Source organism: Diadema antillarum, unplaced genomic scaffold (assembly GCF_040938485.1).
Source record: "Diadema antillarum isolate AM-2024a unplaced genomic scaffold, OU_Dant_1.0 seq00000201_RagTag, whole genome shotgun sequence".
NCBI lineage: Eukaryota > Metazoa > Echinodermata > Echinoidea > Diadematoida > Diadematidae > Diadema > Diadema antillarum.
Window position 1 is genome coordinate 1,086,762 of NW_027271261.1, and position 24,345 is coordinate 1,111,106.

Sequence of the window (24,345 nt, forward strand, 5' to 3'; positions counted from 1 at the left end):
AAGTGAAATTTTAACATTTTACTTGACCTTTTGACCTTTGACCTTTTGACCTCATGACCCCAAACTTTCACCAAAGAATCTTAATTGGGTAATACATGTATACACTAATTTTCAAGAAAATATCTTCAGGCATTGCATAGATATGGGGGAAATAGTGCAATTTTAAGCATTTGACCTTGACCTATTGACCTTTGACCTTGAGCATGTGCACCCAAAAGTTGATAGGCACAACTTCACCCCCTAATACACATACATGCCAAGTTTCATTAGTCTACCTCAAAAGGTTTTGATAGTTACCCTGTCCACAAAATTCATTACGGACGGACGGAAGGACGGACGGACGGACGGACGGACGGACGGACAACCAGAAAACATAATGCCTCCGGCACCACTTCGTGGCGGAGGCATAAAAAAGGATTTGAACCAGCAAGCACAGGTTGTTTATGAGTCTGCAGTCATATACCACTGAAAACTAGAGAAAACAAAGTACAATGAAGAAAAAAAAATATGCCAGTATGGAGTACAGAATTAGTATGATGAAATTCAACTGAATTCAGCATTGCAATCTTATGTTTTATTTCATATTTTACTTTAAATGTTAATCATAAGAGTTCACAACCTAAAAATGAATGATGATTATAAGCTCAGAGGCTTTATTGGTTGAGGCTTGAACAATCGGCATTGCTATCATCGCCATGCAGGTAAAAGTTCTTCATAGCTATGATTGGTGGTTATGGAGTAGATCCTATGATTGCTCAGTTGGAGAACAGAGGCATACGTTTATTTCGATACATTTTTGTGTATAATGTGCACAATGTGAGGCAGGTTTTTTCAGTTCAATTCAAATTTACATTTTATTTCCAAATTAAAAACATACTAACATACACTCCACTCTTTTTTATAACAAAGAATAATGCCACCAATCTATTATGAAATGACCATAATATACAACAATAGGGAAACAATATTGATCATAATTCAACACTGATAATAAGTCATCAAAGTGAACAATATATAATATAGAGAAGATAGAAGGACTCACTGAAAAGACAATGCTTGTAATATATGGGCCCCTCAGAAATAAACACAGAAATAGGTTCGATACAGAAATTGGCTTGGAAGCACACTACATGAGGAACAGAGTATACTGTATACAATGCACAAAGGCAGGTCTAACATAACAACTAGAGAAGAGAACAGACAAGAATATAATACGGAGACAGCAACCTGCAAAGTCATATATCGAAAAATAACACTTGAGGTTCTTTAAAAATAGCATAATATAGATATCTGTATTTTATCATAAAAGATTCCATGTTGCATTTTAAAGAATGAAAATGCATTAGCTGGCCAATGCTAGAGTACTCACTTAGTAAATATCATTGTGTGTCTATATCAAGTATATAGTTACTGTACATTTGTAACATACAAATTTGTACATTTTAGGTAATGCAGACTCTTAAATTATAATTGGACATCAGCTAACCTTATCTCTATTCCCTCATTCTTGTGATGAACAACAACATAAAGTCATACAAATTATTAGAACAATACAGACAATTAACCTGTTGAAGACTAGTCCCGAGTATACTCAGGCAGATGTGTATGGGAATTGCGTATTATAGCAATATCAGCCCATCTTCAAAGGGTAAAAGATTAACCTATTCAACTAACAAGAATAAAAAAAGGAAGCATAAACGATTTAAATTCCTTCCTGTTTGTCGTCACTTCCACAAGCTGTTTCTATTACTTTTATATGTACTCAATCTATTTGATACATTACCGTAATAACTTTCACAACAAAGGATGCAGGTATGCAGACGTACCGGCAGGCAGATAGCACACTCACAACAATTCTTGGACACTTCCACATTAACTGCGCATCTTTACTGTTTAAGAATTCATAGACTCTCTGAAAACTCCACTTCATCACTCACACTCTTGTGACAAAATAAAAAGAACTCACTCACAAACACACAGTTATATCAGCACACATAAAGATTGCCACACAACGGCTCTGAGAGGAAGGCTATTGTGCGGCACTGCCCCCTTCCCTCCTTTGATTTCATTGTCTGCGCGAGTAAACCAACTCTTGGCGAGGACTTGTGAGTTTACTGAGCCAGCAAGTCGTCATCGGGAGAGCAAACAGCCACATAATTAGGCCATGGTGTGTATGCAAATGACTTGTGACATCAGTCTGATGGACAAACATAACAAAGTGAAAAGGAAAGTAGGGCAACTCACACATAAAACATGGAAAGGGATGCTTTTCAATTTCGTAATGTGGACTTCTTCCATTTTGTACAGACTGTCACAGGGCATCTCACTCTAATTTTTTCCAGAACGCATACCAGTGATCTGTATTTTAGTACATGCCAATTGGCATGTACTAACATACATCATACATTTTGATCCCCACACACTATAAATATTGCGTGGCCTCTGCTGTATATTACTTTTATAAAGATAGCTCATACGCTTGAATTACGCTTAAAGTATCAAATCAGGACACTGCCACACCTTTTGTACTTAAAGTTGTCACAAGATTCCAGATTTTAAATTTAAGATATTTTCATGATTAAGTTCATACGAGCCATGTAGATGTGTGGTGTTAAGTTATCTCTCTCCCCACCCCCTTTTTTTTGGGGGGGGGGGGGGAGGGGGGAGGTCTCAGTTTTGATACACGTGAACAAAGCCAGACATTTAAAAGGAGCATTACTACTCATGATTAGAATTCATGGATTGTGAGTCAGATTGTTAAAATAAAAAAGACTTGGTTTTGAGAAGTACTGATTATTTTCCTTACCACAATATCTAAATTCTCTATGGGTCTATCCTGCTATCACTTTCATTCTTCCTGGAATTTTTCTCTTTTTTTTCATGAGAAAAGCAAAAAAGAGTAACTTGGAGCTTATACACTTTAAAACATGATACCCTTTAAAAAGACATTTGAAGATTTTATACTACAGTACCATGGAATATTTCAGATGTTACAGAATACCTGTGATGTCATAAAAGACATTGCAAGTCCAAATACGAAACATCAAGTTGAATGCCTCTGTAGTCTGTGTGTATTTCTAGTTCATTTTGTCCTCAATTTTCCTTGGACTGCACTTAATCACCACTTTTTATGAATACAGAGAAGGTGATCAGAATCTATGTAATAGATACAGGTCACTGCATGTAAATTCTCACTTCAAATGGCATCCTTTTCAAACTTACTTCTGACATATCCCAGCAAACACACAGTCAATGTCTACACTACCAAATATATTCCCATTGATGTAGGGATTAATGAACAGATGATGTATCTCAATGGCTCATACGAATTGGATAAAAACACCTTGCATGTAAATGGTTACGCCAAAGCATTTTTTTTTTTTTATCTGGCTACATATATTTGCACTTCCTGGTAAAACTGGCAGACCTCTTAAGAACAAAGGAGTCACTATGAACTCCAGAGACTGTGCAGTTTGATGTACAGTGTAAGCTATTTAGATGGTACTTGCTCCAATACACAGAGGATACAATGTAGATACTGAAACATGGACCAGAGTAGCTCTCAGGAAATAGGAGACCTATTCGACTCAAATTTCTTGGTGAAAATTATATTCACAACACCACAATCCTGAGCATGCTTGGAGGTGGGGGATTAAAAACCATGCTATGATCGTATCCAACAACCACGTTTGACCATTATTTCATTCAGTACACAAAACCTGATGAATGCTAAATGGTACAACTTTATCACCAGGTTACAAATGGAAATACAAGTGCAGGTTCATGTGGTTTGAACTGGTATCCAAGGGACAAAAGCAGGACCAAGAAAGCTGACAAATAATCACTCCATACCAGGACAAAACATTCCATTATAGTGAAAAAAAAACATGAGAGAATAATATGTGATCGTAGCATTCAGATGAGCATAATGTAGCAGGTTTTTGAAACTTCACTAAATAAAGCTACCCAGCTGCAGCACTTGCACACTGGAGAAGGAGTTTAAAGCACATTTGTGCGAGTTCATGCAATCTATGATTTGCACGTATTTAAACAAAATGCACAAAACTGTTCACTCAGTTGTTTTATTTTGTTTTGTTTTGTTTTGTTTTTATCAGTAATGCCATCTCTGTTGCCTGTGCCAATGAACTGAGAATTATTGTTTCCGTCTCGAGGCTTTATAGCTGTTTGCATCGCTATCATGAGAGGGTTCTTCCTGTCTCTTCGTTTCCTGGGACCTTACTACCAGCTTGCCATCACAGATTGTTTCTTTTTTTCTTTTCCTTTGTACAATTCCACATTCTTTTTAAGAATGTGATTTTTGACCCATTTAAAATCTATTGCTTGCAGAAAATTGGACCATGCAGTGCCCCATAACAAGAAATAGAGATTAACAAATTATGTTAAAGGCAGCAGGCTGAATCAGGTTTGAATATTAACTATATAATAACTATCACTGATGATTCAAAGATCCAGCTATTCCCATAGTATCAAGTCCTAACAAGATGGTACATTAAAACGACAAAGACATATCATGCTTCAAAAATGTTAGGTATAATGGTCCCCAGTATGGGAAAGAATTTTAAATCTATTAGAGTTACTGATAATTCATATTTAACCATAGTTTCAGGAGGTTAAGGTGCCACTTAGTCTCACATTAGGACAGCGTACATGTACACTAGTAACTGCTCAGCTGATGAAACAATAAGTGGTATTAGAATTTTTTCTACCAACGATGCAGTATTCTTTAAAGGAATGTCTTTAAACAATGACTCAAACCCATTTTACTGGTACAGTTTTATTGACTTAATCAGATATTTGACATAGTTTTTGAGTCTCAAAAGAAAACATTCAGGCATCAACAGAAGTTTATGCAAGTAGATCTTGTAGTCTTTGTACGTAGCAAGCATACCATTTATGTAATGTTGAGTGCAATCACTTTGATCACTTGCTTAACCCAGTTGATGTTTCTTAAATTTGAACAGATTTTGGTGTGGTTATTAATACATTGAACGCAGACCTTATAGTTTCTTTGTTATTTTGAATAAAGTGACCGAGACTGAAATAGGAGAAGACTGGAAATAAGAAGAGATTTTGGCTCAGATCAGCATTTGGAGGGATGAAGACATTTTCCCAGCCGTGGAAAGAACTACACTGAACCGATTCTAGTAGCTCAAAATTTGAAAGCACGGGCTCAGGTGGCGAATAGTTGACCTCAAGTCAAATTTTGATGCATGCACAGGTACATGTTAAGTTTTTGCCAATGACGGCCACCCAAATTTTGAAATATTTGACAGTGACAACAATGAATCAAAGAGACGCGACTCTGATCGCCACTCAAATCATTATTTCTTTTCTTTTTTAATATGATAATAACATGTACACCTAATTTTGGTACCTTCTATTCTCAGCAGTTCAATCTAAGTACAGATTTCACTGCATCAGCCGACCAAGTTTACTTTAAATGTACATTGACGGTGACATTGAAGAATATGCCAGATTCAATTACAAAGAAATTAATTATAATTAATTATGCTCTACAGATCATCAAAATTACAACATGAGTAAGTTAATTTGAATATTGCTGAAGCAGTGACGATAAAAATACTGGGCACCATATGCTATTCCTGTCTACTTTGCATTGATGACCATCACATCATAGCTGAGACAAGTGACGCAGCAGCCATCCTTGCTAGAAAAGCTGTGCACAATGGGAGAATTATTGAACTTAGGGTTACTTACAGTAACCCTGCATCGATGTATGTTCCCAGTACTGGTGACTGCAAATCTTTGAAAAACTTTGGATTACAGTTGACTTATGCTCATAGTCATCTAAATCTTAGGGAGTGTCTTGACATGGGTATAGCTCCTTCCTCGTAGCAAACTGGACCATGATTACATAGGGTCGTCCACGAGGGGTTTCAGCATGTCGCTGCAATATGCTCAAATTCATGTGTGACAACATCCTCAAATCTTGTGCAACATCCTCAAAATCCAGCAACATGTTGTCCAACATCCTCAAGAATTTGCAACAAGCTCAAAATAAAATGCATTCAAACATCTGAAAAACATGTGCAAAACATAAGAAACATAAAACTACCTGACCCAGTACTTAGATATTTGTGTGCAAAACATGACAGACAACAATGAATGTAAGCAGCACAAAGAGAGATAAGCTGTGAAATATTGCTTACTACGTGCTCGTGATGTGAGCTCTGCGCACACACAATTTCTGCAATATTCTCAGATTCTGAGCTTGCAACATGCTCAAATTTCAAGTTGTGGACCACCCTGATTACATAAAAGAAAGATATGAAAATCACTATTTTTATTACATGACAGAAGAAAAATAATTGGCACAGATCATTGCAATGTTCAAAATTCAGGCATTTTATCAATTCTATCCTCGGAGGAGTCAGGAGTGGAGGAGGCTACTGGCAGAAGGAAAATTTATGATGTCTTTCAAAATGTCAGATTGATATTAAAGATCATCAAAAACTATTGTAAGGAGATACAACACATTTCAAATGCAAAACAAGAACAAAACAAAACAAGGCAATCGCCAAATTGTGTCTCGCCCATTCGCGTACAAAGAATTATTATTTTTTACAACTCCCAGAAGTTAATTGACCTGCTTATGACCTTTGACCTTGTGGTAACCTTTAACACCCTAAGGGACATTTACCATCCAAGTTTGGTCACAAACGGACAAAGGGATCAAAAGTAATGAGCCATAATCGAAACGCGCCATAAAAACTTAACATTGGGCCCTAAAAACTTGTTGACCCCTTTCTGTGACCTTTGACCTTGTGATGACCTTTAACTCCCCAAGGGACATCTACCGTCCAAGTTTGGTCACAAACGGACATAGGGATCAAAAGTTATGAGCCACAATCGAAACGCGCCCTAAAAGTTTGTTGACCCCTGTCTGTGACCTTTGACCTTGTGACGACCTTCACCTCCCCAAGGGACATCTTCCATCCAAGTTTGGTCACAAACGGACAAAGGGATCAAAAGTTATGAGCCATAAACAAAATGCGCCCTAAAAACTTAACATTGGGCCCTAAAAGTTCGTTGAACCCTGTCTGTAACCTTTGACCTTGTGGTTACCTTCAATTTCCCAAGAGACATCTACCATCACCCAAGTTTGATTGCCATTGTAGCAACATGTGCTGAGTTACGTGTGATAAGAGAGTCTTGCAAGTAAACTTTAACATATGACCTCAAATGACCTTTGACCTTATCAGGTGACCTCTTACGGCACTATAACATGAAGATACCCCCAGTGCATCCATCACCCAAGTTTGATTGCCATTGTAGCAACATGTGTCGAGTTACATGTGATAAGAGAGTCTTGCAAGTAAACTTTAACGTATGACCTCAAATGACCTTTGACCTTATCCTGTGACCTCCAACGGCACCATAACATGAAGGTACCCCCAGTGCATCTATGACCCAAGTTAGGTTGTAATCCAAGCAACTTATGTGAAGTTATTTGTCAAAAGAGAGTCCTGCAGGTAAACTTTAACATAGAAAAGAGAGTCTTGCACATACTCTTTAATATATGACCTCAAATGACCTTTGACATCATCACATGACCTCTGACAACACCATAACATGAAGATACCCCAGTGCTTCTATCACCCAAGTGTGGCTGCCATTGCTGTAACAGTTGCCAAGTTATGCATCATAAGAGAGTCTTGCAGGTAAACTTTATCATTTGTGACGGACGACGGACGACGGACGACAGACGACGGACGGACGACGGAGGGACGACGGACGGACGCCATTTGGATCCCTTAGTCTCGCCTTCACCTCCAGTGGGCGAGACAAAAACTGCCTTTGAGGCACAGTAATTGACTGAAATTTAGACTTCTGTTAATTCATGGCATAAATGAAAATGGCCTTTAACTTGATCATGAAATGTGCTGTGCGGAAAAAAATCACTTCACTGAAGAAATTTTTGTGCTTGTATACAAGAATCCATCATGAGGACCTACAACTGACTTTAAAAAAAAAAATATGCCAGATCAAGACACTACTATATGCAGTTCTAGCTACTCCTAAACACAATAAACAGCTCAAACCTAGATACAAATCATCTCTGATGGATAAAACTATTACTGGTAGGCCCTATATCTTAAAAGTCAAGTTTGTTCAATACTTACTTTTAATATAGTCATGAATGTGTCACAGATACTTCAATATACTCTGATTTGAGAGTTTCTGGTTAAAACTATGGGTTGAGGTGACTAAAAATCAGCACTATTCATTGAGGGGCACATGCACAGCCCCAAAGTGAATTGTACTTTTGGAGGCACCGCCAAACGGCGTTCATGCACGATTGACACAGCAGGGGCAGCAGGACCGATTTCCACATCACATCCTCTTTCATCCTTCCTTCTTTCCTTTTTTTTTTTCCTTTGTTCTTTCTTTTCTTTCTCCCTTTTATTCTTGGAAAGACTAGCTCCTTAATGTCCCTCAACTAATTTAATCATAAATACAACCCTAACCCTAACCATAAACCTAACCTAACCTTGCTTGCTAACGCACAGATGCACGCGCACTGCCATGACTGCGGAGGAAAAAGTTCTAACATTTTAGCAAGAGTGAGGAAATCATTCATACAGTGTATATGAACACCTAATTACATTTTACCAAGGCAAGATATTAAACAATTTGCCTTTCCTGTAGGCCAAATCTGTATTCATCAACCACTACAGTCCAGACTAGAAACCCTGTCTGTGTCACTTTTCGAGGCACGTACGTGACGTAGTCGTACCCCTACCCGCACGACACATTGCAGTTCTACTGCACAGCCACAGGCATGGCGACAGAATGGTATGATATCCCACAAACATATTATACAATGCATGGGACTGACACAAATGGTAATCTTACCAATTCCATTCGCAAACTGATTCCTCGCCTTTCTCAAGTTGATAACTAAATTTAACCGTTTCAAGGCACTGAGCTGCGTTGATGTCCTGTATATCAAGCTGTCATCACGGATGTCACGTCAAATTTCTATCGCTCATCGTCAGCAAACCCGGTGGTCACAGCATGGTGGGCACACGATACAACGCTGAGTCAGTAAAATAAACACATTTCGGGACGGTCCGCACACACATACGCAAAAAGGGTCTGAAAACAGAAGACTAAGCTTGGTACAGCCGCTGAGCTATTGACAATCGTCAACTTGAACTTTATTGAACTTTATTGAAAATAACACCTTTTTGCCCCGTGGGGGCATATAAAGGCTTAAACGCTGAGATGAGAGAAGTGAAAAAACTTTTCTTGTAGGCCTATTGTGAAATTCTCTGAAAAAAGCAAACACACAATCAAACCAGTCCTTGTTTAATGTATGGTATATTACAGTCCTCGAAAGACAAGGTTATAGGCTGAGTGATATTCCAGATTTTGATATCTTTTATTTTTGCATTACCGGTACCATAAAACCACAATAATATTATCATGCTGATGAATTTCAAGAAATGTAGTTGCATGTGTATTATGGAATGTTTAAACACATCACGCTCCATGTGGAATGTTGTAAATGAAGAACTTTATCATTTCACAGAATTTCATATACCATTCCTAAACTTGAAACCTACATATTTACATCAATTACTGTTGGTTATAAACAAAAGAAACAATCAATGGAGTATTCCCTTTGCCAAATTTCCTCAAATCACACATTTTGATGACCCATTCCAGTAGGATAGATTCTTAAATTCATCAGCAGGATTAAAATGTAAATTTTCTGAATAACTATTTCTTTTCTTTCTTTCTTTCTTTTTTTTTCTTTTTTTTTTTTGGGGGGGGGGGCAATCTTCGCTTCTTTGCTTGACATCCCCTCCTCCCCCTCCCTTAGGATCCTCCCAGGTCCACGTTCTCAATTGCTTACCAACTCGTTTTCTCTCGCTTCACTTCACTATTCATCGTTCGAAATTTCACATTTCTTTCACTTCTCATTCTCTCTCATTGCCATGATTTTCCAATAGACAGATATTTTGTAAAAATGACAATGTACTACTTAAGTCTACAATCAATCCACTCTTTTATTCATGAAGGTCTCTGAAGCATTTAACATTCAAATGCATCAAATCAATGGACACAACATATAAAAACCAGTCAATGACATGACAAAGCACTTATTTATTATTCAGTTACAGCAAATGCCTTGATTTATTTTTTTCCCTTTTTTACTATATTGGTTTGGAAGTGAGGACATATTGGTGGACATTCTTGATGATTTCGTTTTTCCACATCATTTCCCCCCTTTTTTTTGGTGGGGGGGGGGTGGAAGGGGTAGGGGTAGGGTGTGTCTTTAATCAATTTGTAGAAACTGGCCTGTTTGAGGTTTCAGACAATAATTACATCAACACTTTGTGCATGTTACTTAAATCTACCACAAGTAGATGAATAAAGACAAAATCATAATCAGTCAACAAATTATTCAGAAGCATTCTGTGTAATTTCCTGAATAAATTATCTGAAAAATTCAAATTGACCTTTGAAATAACAAACAGAATAATCCTGTTAAAATGTACTGTAGATCCCACTTGGCTCGATAACATAAAACAGAAAATAAAAGGAAATTGTTTAATGATTGAAGATCTTTTTTAATTTCAAATAAAATTGCGTATATTAGCCTGATATGTCAAATTCAATATGCTGAGTAGAAATATTGAATCCTCCACCTAGCACCATTTTAACGAGCACAAATGAAAATGACATGAAGCAAGAAGCGTGTTGAATTATACAACACCTGAAAAGAATGTAGCTATCAAATTGGTCGATTGCCCATCACGTGACATTTAGTTAAAAGTTCCTTTGCACGCTGTGGCTGTCAGCCGTGCAATTTTGTTTGAGCAAAAATGGATAGCGCATGGCTGACGTCACCCATTTTCATTGAGTACCATGTTAAACTCACGATTGACTTTAAGTTTTTGATCCATCGCACAGCTCTGATGTCACAATAAACAAACATTTGCTGCACGCACTCAACAATTACAAGCGCGCTTTTGCAATGCAAGTGTGTACTTTTGTCACTCATTCAGAGACTCCAACTCAAAGCACCTTCTGATCTGGAGATTCTCCCGCCTGAAACCCCTAGCAAACGGGAGACTCCAATTTAATGTGCGCGCGAAGTGCACATCACGAGCGCAAAGGGCGAAGTTCCTTGCGGCTGGGGTCCAGGGCCCTGGCATGCCTGGAAGCTCGGTTCTATATGCTCTCTCGTGCTATCTAAGGCTTATTTTTCAACATACAATGATAATAAAGTAAGAAATCATTTTAAGCGGGAGACACAGAGCCAGGGCGGGAGAAATTAAATCTCAAGCGGGAGAACGGGAGATTTTGCAACAATGGGCTTTCAGCGGGAGATCTCCCGTCGAAAACGAGAGAGTTGGAGTCTCTGCTCATTTTTGTAAACAACTTCAACCGATCGGCTTCGCGTACGTACACGTTGACTGTGACTGTGCCGCTACTCATTCGTTTTTCATGGAAAATGGTTGCCATTTCTGTGCTAAATTCAAGAATATGTGTGGACCACATCTTTTGACGTTCGAGGTGTTGTATAAAACTAATACCGGTAGTGTATGGTCTTTACTCGTGCAATGGAGCAAGATTTCGCACTCAGCGAAAGATGAGGTGCACTATTCAACTTGGCTTCACCTTGTTGAATACAGGGCCTCTATCTTTCACCTCATGCGAAATCTTGTACCATCGCACTCGTGACCATTCACTATTTGTATAATATGGGACAGATGCCAAATGCTACTCCATGGCATATTCAACCTCGTGCAATTTGCACACGATGAGCTAAAAATGCCTTACAGGAGGAACTTCCCAACATACATCAACACATGGATTCAGTAATGAAAAAAGATTAGTGAAACACATTTGTTGACATCCTTAGAAATCAGAAAATTTTACCAGAAGTTATCATTATTTCATGGTTTTAAATAGTGAATTCTGTGTGCTGCATTCTCTGGATGGGACTCTACTACAAATTGCAATGCCGCAGAAGTAGAACGAAAGAAAGAAAATATAAAGAAATTTCACTGGAATTAATTTTTCTAGGATATTGATACTGTAAAAGTGGTTTCTTTCGCGGTGGTTTTATTTTTTCGCGCTTTTAGCACTTTGAGGTTGAACCACGAATTTAATCACGCGAAAATGTTTTGATCTCACCGCTTGTTACAATGCTATTGCGCACATGCACACACGAAGATTCCACCTATTGAGTGTATTGATGGTTAGCACACACAGCGATACTGTAGGTACAAGCATGTTAAAAAGTACCCGAGAGACGGGATTTCAGGTAAGCCTGCATTGAATTTTAATTTCTATTTAATAAATAAAGGAATGATTGGATGAAAGTTTGGGTTTTCATGTGCAAAATAAAACAGTTTTTGCCGACTGTGAATTCACAGATTTTCCTGACCGCGAATTTAAACACACGCGAGAAAGTCGGCACCGATGGAAACCGCGAAAGTATCTGTATGCGAAAGAAACCACTTGTACAGTAGTGCATTTGACCAAACTACTTTTCTAGAAGGCACAGACAATAATATTTACCTAAACATGTCTCAGGAAAAGGTCACAGAAATATGTATAGTTTTCAACTACAAAACCCAAAGATTTGTGAAATTCCTTATATCTCCAACTATTCCATTATTGGGACACCAAGCATTATTGTATAGTTCCTATGTACAGAGAGCAACACAGAGACTTACAATAAACCAAATCTCCAAATGAAATGGATCGTCTTGATTCTTCTGAAATTTCCACTCAATGTCTCATTTGTCTTTCTGAATCTGCTGACTCGACAATTATACTTGGGGGAAATGCCCCCTTGAATGGATAATCTTACTCATTGGAATGGATACTTATTTGTATTGGAAAGCAAATGTGATACTGTACATCAGGATGAATTGCAGCTCTGCCTTGTGAAATGTAGCTGCTTTACATACCACAGGTGCACTTTCAATGCAACCTATAGGTGAGAGAAATGTAGGAACCACTGTATTTCATACAGCATGTAAGAAAACTCTCTCTCTGAACTGGTCAATGGCAGACCAGTTTACACAGAAGCCACAGTCACACTGGCAAAAGATCGAGTCATTTAAAATCACGAAGTCTTCATGATCTTTTGTCGTTCGTTCACACTGGCAGCCATACTTCTCGATCTTTGGATCAAGAAGTTTGGGCAACGAGTGCGCGTGTGCCAAGAGAGAAGAAAGAGCATGCTGTCTGACAGCTGGCGATCGTGACGTAACAATATACTCATGTTCATCACAATGACTGCGCACTTCGGAGGCACACCCTTCAAACAGACAGTTTACTGGTCACGTAACAAACTTCATGAAGTTTCAGTTTCTACTGTTCACACTGGCAAAAGATAGAGAAGATTATTTGGGTGGTGGGATGGGGGAAATATCCCAAGTTTGAGTGGGTAGTTTCGCAAGAAGTTTCGCGGGAAGTTTGTAGTCACACTGGCGAAACTTCGAGATCTTAAAGGTTGCGATCTTTTGCCAGTGTGACTGCAGCTGTTATCATATCTAGTGATCCACACAGAACTGGATCATAGTTGCCTGTCCTTTCAGCTGAAAGGGAAACAGTCACACTATCTGTCGCTTCCCCTGTACGAAAACACGGATACCTTCTGTTTTCAGAGGTATATTCCCCGGAGCAGAAAATCTCTTGTCTGATGTGATAAACTTGCTTTTCCTCAAAGGTTCTTAAAGTCTGACTGAAGGTGAGGTTGCAATTCCATCACATCCAAACTCTTGGCAATACATTCAGCTATGGCTGTGCACCAAGAAAAGCTCCCTTCATCAGGACATGTCCATCTCTTCATCCTGAGTCTTGTAGTGCCGATACTCTGGCTTCAGCTCCCACATGTACTTGTGTGGTGCCCTCTGGTGGTAGGTGCCTATTTCAGACAGGATTTCTTTCAGGTAAGGCTGTCAAGATGATAAGAAGGAAGACAATACACAATGGTAGAAGTAATCAAGAGTCAAATATAACATGATCATCTTCTCACGAAATTTACACTTCTGAAATTCACCTCATGTCTTATGCTTGAGAAAGATTAGACGAAACTGGTTAGGGTCTTTTGATCTACACAAAATTAGCACACACATACATTTAAAAAAAAAAAAATTATTTGCCACTTTGAGAAGTAACACAAACCTTCATCTTTAAAAATATGTTGCCAATATACCAATCAGTTATAAATTTAGCAATGTAAAGGCTTTTGATAATTCTGTGAGTGAATAATGGTATACGAGTAAAACATAAATTTATATTCTAATTTATGAAACTTTTACAATGAAATGTAAACATCATGATGAGATACAGCACCAAATACAAGTAGGAGTTAATAAGTATCTCTAGTTTGTCCCAGTGAAACACGACGCTTTTCAAGGTCTGTGAGCGACATAGGCTTGTGTGGACCTTCAGTATACTTTCTTCACCATATAAAGCGAAAGGGTGTACGTCACATAGTGTGAGAGCTGGCTAGGGCTTGATTCATGTGCACCTGGTCTTGATCACAATTGACGAAAGTGTGCCATTCATAGGAGACACTTTATCCCCCAATCTTTCACACCCTAACAGTGTGCAGCCCAACTTCATTCTCTGAAGAAATGATTCCATCATGCTCCAACTCTGCACTGGTGAAATTCATGATTACCAGATATCGAAATTACTCCTGGGCACCGTTTCATGAAAGTTGTCAGCCCTGACAAGTTGTCAGTCTCTTGACAATTTTAGTAAAATCCTCGGCTTTGATTGGCTGAGAAGCTCTAGTCACCGACAGTTACCACGGTAACTGTCAGAGCATGGTAACTTGTTAGGGCTGCTGACTTTCATGAAACAGTCCCATGTACTCACCACTGGTTGCTCGGTGATCTTAGAGAGGTCCTTAAGCTGGTAGTATTGATGCTTCTCGAATGCAGAGAAGAGGATATCCATCACCTTCTCCTTCTCCATCCGAGGCTTCTTACCCATTTCTTTCTTCTTCTTCTCGTATTCCACCTAGCACAGACAAAAAATTGATTCACAATATGCCACCTGCAAGGTCACTGTCAAAGGGATGGTATAATCTCGGTTGAGAGTTGCTTCAGGGTTTCCAACTTTTTTGGTAGATAATGAGAAACGCCTTATAAAATATTAAAGAACATACAATTATAAGAGGAATTCAAAGTTTATTGGACGAAAACTGGTTTTGAAATGGCTGAGATATCTCGCAAGAGGGAGGTCTTAATAAAAGGTGGGACCCACCTTTTATTAGGACCAATTTGTTTTACTTTGTTTTTAGATACTTCATTTATTTCATTCATATTATTTCAACTGATATCATTTTCTTATGAAGCAGTTGCATTCATGGTATTCTTTTCTCTTAATGTTTGATACCTATCTGTATCGTCAGTCCTGTCTGATAAACACTGGTCTTCTGCCTACTGGTACATATGTAAATCTGAGTAGTTGATAATCCTGACTATTTTACCAGTGTGTCTGATCAAACTATCACAGCATTCCAGTGGTTCCTTAATATGAAGTCACTGCCTTGAGGTATACGTCGTATGAAGTTTTCTGACGGTCGATCCATTATACAACACCTTTTGCAAGATTCAAACTTGCTTTGGTGAAAATATTGCAACATTATGATCTGACAAAGATGTAATCTGTAGGAGAGATCAAACTTGGATTAGGCAAAGTCCAATGTGTCTGTTCCTCTCCCAGATGGAACATTAATCTTTCATAAGAATGATGCAAAATTCGTAAGGGGAAACATTTTTTATGAATATGAGAATGGACTGATAGATTCTGAATTGAAAACAATGGTTTTTAATCATTTGTCACTCACAATTTCTTTGTGTCTTGCGATTGGCTTATAAGCAACCACCGGTCTCTTGTCCAAGTGTTTGGTGACTTTGCTTGGTTTGTGTGCCAGTTCAATCTGCTTCCTGTAGTAGGCATGACAAATTGAAATACATTATTGACATAACAACAATAACCAGCCTAATTAGTTGCCACGTTTAACTGGGTCAGCCTGGTTGAATAGAGCAAAACTTCCTTCTGTAGAAAGTTGACAACTACTTCAAACACATCAAGCAAGATCAATTCTTCATGTCATATGATATCGCACTTGGGCAAAAGTATCTCCAAGACACTGAATTATGCACCTGTGTCCAAGGACACATACAGTGTATGGCTCAACCAACACAGCCCCCTCATATACTGTATACGCCATATATTTCGCGAGTCTAAATTTTCGCGAATTAGGAATTCCCGACGATTTCGCGAGTGATTAAATTCGCAATCGTGGAGTCCTGTACTGAACGGAGAAGTGTACACGCGTACGTCACATTCACATCAGGATCAGAGTCAATATTTTCGCGTGTCTTTAATTTCGCGAATAGCACCTGACTCGCGAAATTCGCGAAAATAAAAACCTCGCGAAATATTTAGCGTATACAGTATATGATCTGCAAGACAGATTGGACACACCAATGAATAAAAAATTAGATAAAGGCTTATTTTACAGCGTACTTCATATTTCATTCACAAAGATATATTTTTCATGTAAGTTAGATGTGCAATGATCACATGTCACATGGCTTAAATCTTATGAGCAGTCAAGCTCTGAAGCTAATGGTTGCTCTTCCATTTACTTTTTGCACATAACCAGAAATTGGTAGGTTTCTCAACCCTTTAACCCATTGAGGACAGGCTAATTTTGCTACAACACACATTTCCCACAAACATTTGCCCGAGTATACTCAGGGCTTGTCCTCAATGGGTTAATATACCCAGGCACTCAGCTTAATTTACCAAACTTTTACATAATTATGCATTCAGTAATCTATCTGAACTTGGACCTAGTGGTAAAGTTTGCCAGCTCACTCAGGTGTAGCAATGTGCCTCAGTCCAACAGGAAGGCCATGATGACACAATGGGGATTAGGGGGATTAGGTAATCTCTATTCAAATCATTGACAATACTTTTCAGACATCTGTGCATATCAGAAAAGAAAGCACTCTAGCTGGCATGCCAGTTGGTAAAAAAGCATGTAGTGAAAAATATTCTACACTTTGAAACAAAGATCTCAACGCTCATCAGCACAAGTAACGCTACGACATATTCACTCTGTGAAAGTGGATATTTTTGTGTGAATTATTTCTCGCGCTCCGCCAGATAAGATTAGTTTGGCATGTTTTTAATTCTGCCGAATCGAGACATTAAGTACCGGAACATATAGCAAGCCAAAATATACGTGTGCTTTTATTTTAGCGCTAATTTCTGGTTGTGTGAAATACATGGACATTTCAACACCATAAAAATGTCCACTTTTACAGTATTAGTGAAAACTATGGTTCGTAGAAAATAGGACATTGGCTACTACGTACTGCAACACTTCTTAATATTGGACATCTTATTGGCATCAAATAAACATTGGAAAAAAAACACAAAAAGAGAGAAGACAAAAATGCTTCATACAATAGACCATACAGAGAAAAAAAAAACACCTCACCTCTTCATTTCCATGTAGGTTTCATTTCTGACTGGTCTGCACTCAAGTCTCTCCACTACCTTTCCTTCGATGGCAAGCTTGTCTGCAGAAGATCAAAGACATGTTGCAGGAGAGGTTCAGTGGCAAGGGTTGCCTTTCAGTTGGCCTAGACTACATTTTGTACATGCACTCGAATGCCCCTAGGAATGAATGAACTGAAGATAATACCATCACATGCAGCATCACAACTGATTAACCCCTTCAGTGTCAACTCATATGACACGGCAGCTTCTATGAATGAATAATGCCAGTATCTTGGATCACTACTTGATATCCTGTTAAACATTCTAATAGGCCTTCTTTCACCATTATGCAAATATTGTTTACACTGACATATATCTTTATGTGAAAGGGAAGATTTTCACAAACTTTCAGTTTCACATTAAACACATCCCAAAATCTGTTGAAATTTCAGCTGCATATATTCAGAGCACACAAACACCGAAAAGATTTGCAGTGGTTTGCACGGAATTTCAAGAGAAGTGTTCGATCACACTGGCAAAACTTCAAGAACTTAAAACTTTGAGAAGTTTTGCCAGTGTGACTGCCACTAGTTACTGTTTACCAATAAGATATTCACAAGAATCATATCTATACATAGCATAGAGAGGGGTGATCAACTTACCACCTGAGCCCTGGGAATAGACCATCATGGTTCCTGGTGCTGCACTCATGACTTGGAATTTATGCTCCTCTGGTATTTCGGGATCCTCAGGTTTCAGCTTGACTTTGGCCAGTGAGCTGTCCATCATCAAGGAGATATCTGGTTTCCCAAATTTCCTGATAAAGGACGAGGAAGCATTAACATTTCAGATTCAAACAATCAGTTTGTATTAGAAAGACAGGAAACAAAATACAGAACATGTTTTTCAGTGGTTTTTCGACTATATTTCTTCACAATTTATGTGACCCTGGATCTCAAAAACACACCAAAAACAGTCAACAGGAACCTTTTTTTTCTCTCTCTCTTGGTAGAATAAGTTGTGAAAGGAGAGCTTTTCAGCTTTCAGCTGTTTGATATATTGGTACAGAACTCATCAACATGGACTGTTCATAACCCACTGGCCACCAAAATAAATGATGACAAATCAAATACTGGCTTTTGAAATTGGGGCTTTGATGTTAATAAAGGTCAATTGAAGTGCCTGAGGCATGCAAGGCACACTTTATTGTGCAGAATAAAACGGGTAGTCAAAACTCCAGTTGGAAACCACTAAGAAGGTATTTCGATATTAACCAAAATCTTTGTACACTCATTAACAATATTCTTCAAGGTTCAAAACATTCTTTGCTATCTCTTACTGGGTAGAAATGGACATAACCAACTAAAAGACAGGAAAGATAAGTTACACTTTGTACTTTATTGATCAATGGAGTGCAATTTATCATTACATGAATTGATTTAAAGTAACAACAATCATAGTATGACACTGAAAGCTTGAAATGTGCATAATAATGTCTATATTCTCTGCATGATTTATGAAACGTTTTAAGATTTCAAATACTATACAATCAATGATACGTAGACATTCAGGCATGCCTGCAAGCAGACTTACTTTCCAATGCGAATTTTTCCAATATGTCCACCTTTCTCTGACTTTTCCCATCGCTGTGCTACATACTTCGGAACCTTGAAGAAGGGAAAGCAAAAATTAAATTTCATGCTTCAAGAATTAATTCAAAACCATTAACGAATAAATAGCATTCAATCAAAATAAGTTTGAGGATAAGTAAAGACAATTCATTTATCAGTTGAATTTCAGGCCAAATATTATGTACATACAAAAGTTCCTTATTTCATTTATCAAACCTTCTAGACAACTCTATTTCCCCACAAACACAATGCTCTTTTTTTCCCCCTCACTCCATTCTCATCTTTGTTTTATAAGATGGATTTGATAAAGTTACATGTACCATAGATTGGGCCATGGGTGACTTCCGATTGATTAGGATCAGCCGCAATGCTCAGTCTTGGTATATCAAGGCTTCAGCTGATAGCCAAGTGTCAGCACCGCCAGCGCCACTCTCCACATCAACGCAAAACAAATAAATGTGAACATGAGCATGTCGCATGAGCTTGTGCCGTAGAGTTGTGAATCTATAACAGTCAATCAGATTCGGAAGTCCTCAAAATAATCAATGCCAAATAGGTTGATTACAATAGGTTGATTACAATAGGTTGATTATCGATATCAATATTCATGGTCACCTAGGAGTAAGACATGGATAATGTCACACGTCCTAAGGTGGCTTTATGTCACACAGCATGCACAGCGCAGCGGGTTCCCCACCAGGCCATACACATGACAATATCCAACTCTTCCATGTGTATGGATATTATGCATGCCTGGTAATAGCGACACAATAGTGGCTGTATCCAGTCACTTCGTACAAACTGTATATGGCTAAATTACAACCAAACGCATGTGGCTGGATGGGGGAATAAAGACACACACACACACACACACGAGCGTGGTTGTAAATTTGTATACACTGCTTAAGTTTTAACAGTCCCATGTGTTCAATTCGACGTTTCTATTCTCTACGCATTTGTTCAAAGACGCAAGATGAAACCCAATATACTTATGACTTATGCTACAGATTCGTTACCTTCACCAGCCATATTGGCCTTGATGATGCCTTAAGATCGAGGTCCAATTTTGAAGCCATTTCGTGGGCAAACGAAGTCACTAAAATGACTAAACATGAAAGGATCTGACGACAATGGTCTCCACCAGATCGCGCTGAATTGTACCGTTACGGTGCGGTGGTATGTTGCAGATGTTGCATGCTCGCGGCGTCCCCCGTCAGTACGGTTAGTCTGGTTTCCAGACCCTTTGTCAAATGTAGTGTCCCCCCCCCCCCCCCCCCCCCTCTCTCTCTCTCTCCCCCTCTCTCTCTCTCTCTCTCTCTTGCGTTTGGGGTTGTGTCCAGGAATAAGGAGACCGGTATCGCGGTAGATGACTGAATGGTCACAGAAACGTAACATGGAAGTCCAATACAGGGGCGGATCCAGGAATTCCGTAAAGGGGGGGGGGGGGGGGGCACAAACAATATCTCTGGTTCGATCTATACTTCAGGGTTTTTTCCTTTTTATTTCGTTTGTTTTAACAACAAATAAGGAGGGGGCGCGCACCCGATGCACCCCCCTCTGGATCCGCCACTGCAATACTTCTTGTATCCAGAGCAAGTGAATGTACAGATACCGGTAATATACATGTAGGCCTACGTTATATCCTATATCCATTAATTAGGCCTACTCATATTTGTGGATGTATGTGATATATATTTACTATAATGCCTCATGACTTTTGATTGTACCATACAAAATTCAATGCATGATTTCGATCCTCTTCTACGGCATTAGAAGCTCCTTCAAACACACAAAATAACCCAAAGAAAGTCAGCGAGACCATATAACAAAAAGGCAAATACTGTATACGACGTATATTTTGCGAGGTTTTCATTTTCACGAATTTCGCGAGTCCGGTGCTATTCGCGAAATTAAAGACACATGAAAATATTGACTCTGATGCAAATGTGCATGTACGGAGTACCTGGGTTCATTTCTCTGTTCAGTTACATCACTCCATAATCGTGAATTTAACCACTCGCGAAATCGTCGGGAATTCCCGATTCGTGAAAATTTAGACTCGCGAAATATATGGCGTATACAGTATGCTCAGTAGACAAATCAAGTCTATAGCGGCTTGAAGCGGAAGAGATATCATAAGTCTGGTCGGTGTTTGTATCCAACTTGTCATTCAAGATAATTATTTTTTGGTCGGTATCAAAAGTGTTTATTTCATTGTTTAAATTTGCTTCATCATCATAGTTTTATATTGTCTGTGATTCACATTGCTATATGTGTATAATTAATATGCCTACACTAACACACACATGTTGGGCCTATGTATGTATGCACTGTATATATTACATATATATGTGTGTCTATATATATATATATATATATATATATATATATATATATATATATATATATATATATATGTCTAGTATGTATTATGTATACACACACACACACACACACACACATATAATTATATAAAGGAGGAACAGTGAGAGGAATGACGTCAAAGCTACGCACCATTTTCTCCTTCCTTTCTCATATCACACACACACACACTACATATACATATATACATATATATTGCGAAATATATATATATATATATATATATATATATATATATACCCTCTGAATACCCTATGAATGCAAAAGAACTAACTTCTCGTTTGAGAAGGGAGAAATCCCTGTGAAGTGGTCAAACATGTAAAACTAGTATATGATATAATCAGGCAGTATGACCTACGGGTCATAGTCTCCAAGTTGACCTTTTGCTGTGCTGGCAGACTACAAGAATGAAAAGGAATAAACAATAACCCATAGATTTATTGTATGAGTTTTTATTATCGGATGCATAGCTGGTCAGGAATAACATTGATTCATTTATCAGCAATGAACATGAAAAAAAAAATGAAATGGTTTTCCACTTACAAAACAAGTTCCACACAATTTATATAAAAAGGGGGAAATTCTGTGCACACAGAATCTCTGTGGGTATTACACAAATCAGACTGTTTCACTTATTTGGTTTTGTTTTTAGCTCTCTTAAGTTTTAAATTATGGTTCAGGTGTAGCTGTAGGGTGTAAATCGGAATGAACATCTCGTTATGTTGACCAAATTGATTGAGCACACAAGCAATATCAGAGAACTCCAGACTACCATAAAATCAGAAACATTCATGGCACGAAAGTTTTGAGAATTGGAGCCGACGGTCTTTTTGGCAGCATGAAACTTGTGCAAATTGACACAGGCAGTCATGTGCACTGTGGAGACAAAACATGCATTAATTTACTTTTGTTAAGCCTGGCTCCTCATCAAATTTGCAAAAGTTTCATGTACACACCAAAAATTGGTTTTACAATATATCAACCTTCAGTATACTGTAAAACGAGGAATGTTCACGTGCATTTTGACTTTGTGAATTTCGCGAGAGCCAAGATTCGCGAAATAGAAATGCATGTGAAAGTTCTTGTCTACACTATATGTGAAAATTTCATGCTGCGAAAGAGGTCGTTGGCTCCAATTGGTGAAAAATTCATGCCGCAAAAGCATCTTGTTTTACAGTAAGTTATTCTGTGATCACAGTATTTATGTTTATAACTGAATCATACAATTTGAATAGACTCACATTTCAAAAATTGTCTCGACTTGCATGTCCCCTGCCAAAGGGTCTTGCACTGGAATATTCACGACATATCAACTGTCAAATTGCGATACATTTTGAAGAAAACTTCGCATACAACACGACCAGACAGTAGCATTACACACAGTTGTTCATCTCACATAAAAGTCTGGATATAGTATGTTACATCTTGTAATTCGCAACACATTTTTTTTTTCCACATCTGTGTGAGCAAGCTGTGAGTGATTGGGTCATTGCATATCAATGTGAAACAGATATTTATTACACAATGATGCAACCTCAGCTAAATCTTATCAAAGACACAAGTCCAATAGTTCAACTGTTTTCCAACGATCAAGTGAATATTCCAGGAATGCATTACCTCACTGAGTAGTGGTTTCATAAAGATAAGAGCTGTATTTCCTAAACACTGTTGCACTTCTTATAGTGTTTGACAGACTGTTAAAACCCATTACATTAGTGGTGAATGAAATACATTCCTGCATTCCACAAGTGAGGCAAGGGGCCAAAAGAACTCTACTTTTTATCACAGAAAAACCTTTCTTTGAGTTAAGAATGCATCTTGTTACAAGTTGTTTATTCTTTGGGTGTTCCCTATTCTACTAACAGTCACTGTATCCATCACTGAGAAAAATGTAATATCTCATACTTCAGAAGTTTAATACCTAATCCAAGGAATGCATGGTAGTCACTGAGATAGCCAAAACTTATTGCACATTATAATAACTTCACTAACAAGCAACAGAGCGGGACATTGCTTCACTCGTGTATTCAGCTGCTGCCATTAAAGCAGATTCACAAATCACAGCGAATCTGAGAATTATTGACTTTGGATACACAGAGAAACCTCTTTTACTTCAATCTCTCTAATGGCTGCTGGTAATGTAAGACATCCACAAAAAAAAAAGAACTTTGATCTCTCTTTACTACGGCACATAATTTGATGCATCTCTACCAACATTTAAGACATGATATTATTCCCATACTCTTCTGTAGCTCTTGCATAACACATACACTTTCCAATAAGGTACTTTGAGCCCATCTTATTCGAGGAAAGATTTCTACATATTGATCACACATCAGGAAACAGTCTCTACTTATCTATTTGTTTTCTAACCCCTTGCCCTGATTCACCAATATTTGTCCTGAAAATAAAACAACATATCTTTTGCCCTGCTATTCAATAACTTCAATATCTTCTTCTGTCTTTTGTTACATTGGGCATATCCTCATTTTACATGCCAGAAGCGTTATGTAGCACATTGTCTCTTTTATGTAGGCAGTGATGACTATATGTAGCATCATTTCCATTGGTTACATAAATTATATTATGATCTATTTATGCGGTGTGTCCAGCTGCTGCTACCATATTGCCTATGTAGCTCTGAGAAAATATTTTTTGAAGTACAGTATATTTCTCAACTGATTTATTCAATTATTCCATTATACATGTACATATACACCAATTCCACTGAAGTTATGTTTCTAATGCTTTGCTCATGAATCTCAGACATGAGTACTTTAATCTT

The 24,345-nt window shown here is 38.1% G+C and overlaps 1 protein-coding gene across 1 annotated transcript; it reads right to left on the minus strand.

The window, feature by feature from the left end:
- Positions 1-13,604: 13,604 nt before the first annotated feature.
- Positions 13,605-20,325, minus strand: LOC139728809 (general transcription factor IIF subunit 2-like). Its single transcript, XM_071639745.1, has 7 exons — positions 20,195-20,325; positions 19,141-19,214; positions 18,210-18,364; positions 17,546-17,627; positions 15,878-15,977; positions 14,902-15,045; positions 13,605-13,970 (listed from the first exon to the last, which is right to left on the minus strand). The coding sequence occupies exons 1-7, from the start codon at positions 20,252-20,254 to the stop codon at positions 13,842-13,844; spliced, it is 744 nt and encodes a 247-aa protein (XP_071495846.1). The 5' UTR covers positions 20,255-20,325; the 3' UTR covers positions 13,605-13,841.
- Positions 20,326-24,345: the final 4,020 nt, after the last annotated feature.

Coding starts and splice junctions, on each gene's coding strand:
- LOC139728809 (XM_071639745.1), bottom strand. CDS start 20,254: ATGGCTTCAAAATTGGACCTCGATCTTAAGGCATCATCAAGGCCAATA. Junction 19,215..20,194: donor GGCCAATATGGCTGGTGAAG/GTAACGAATCTG, acceptor CCCTTCTTCAAG/GTTCCGAAGTATGTAGCACA. Junction 15,978..17,545: donor ACCTACATGGAAATGAAGAG/GTGAGGTGTTTT, acceptor TGCCTACTACAG/GAAGCAGATTGAACTGGCAC.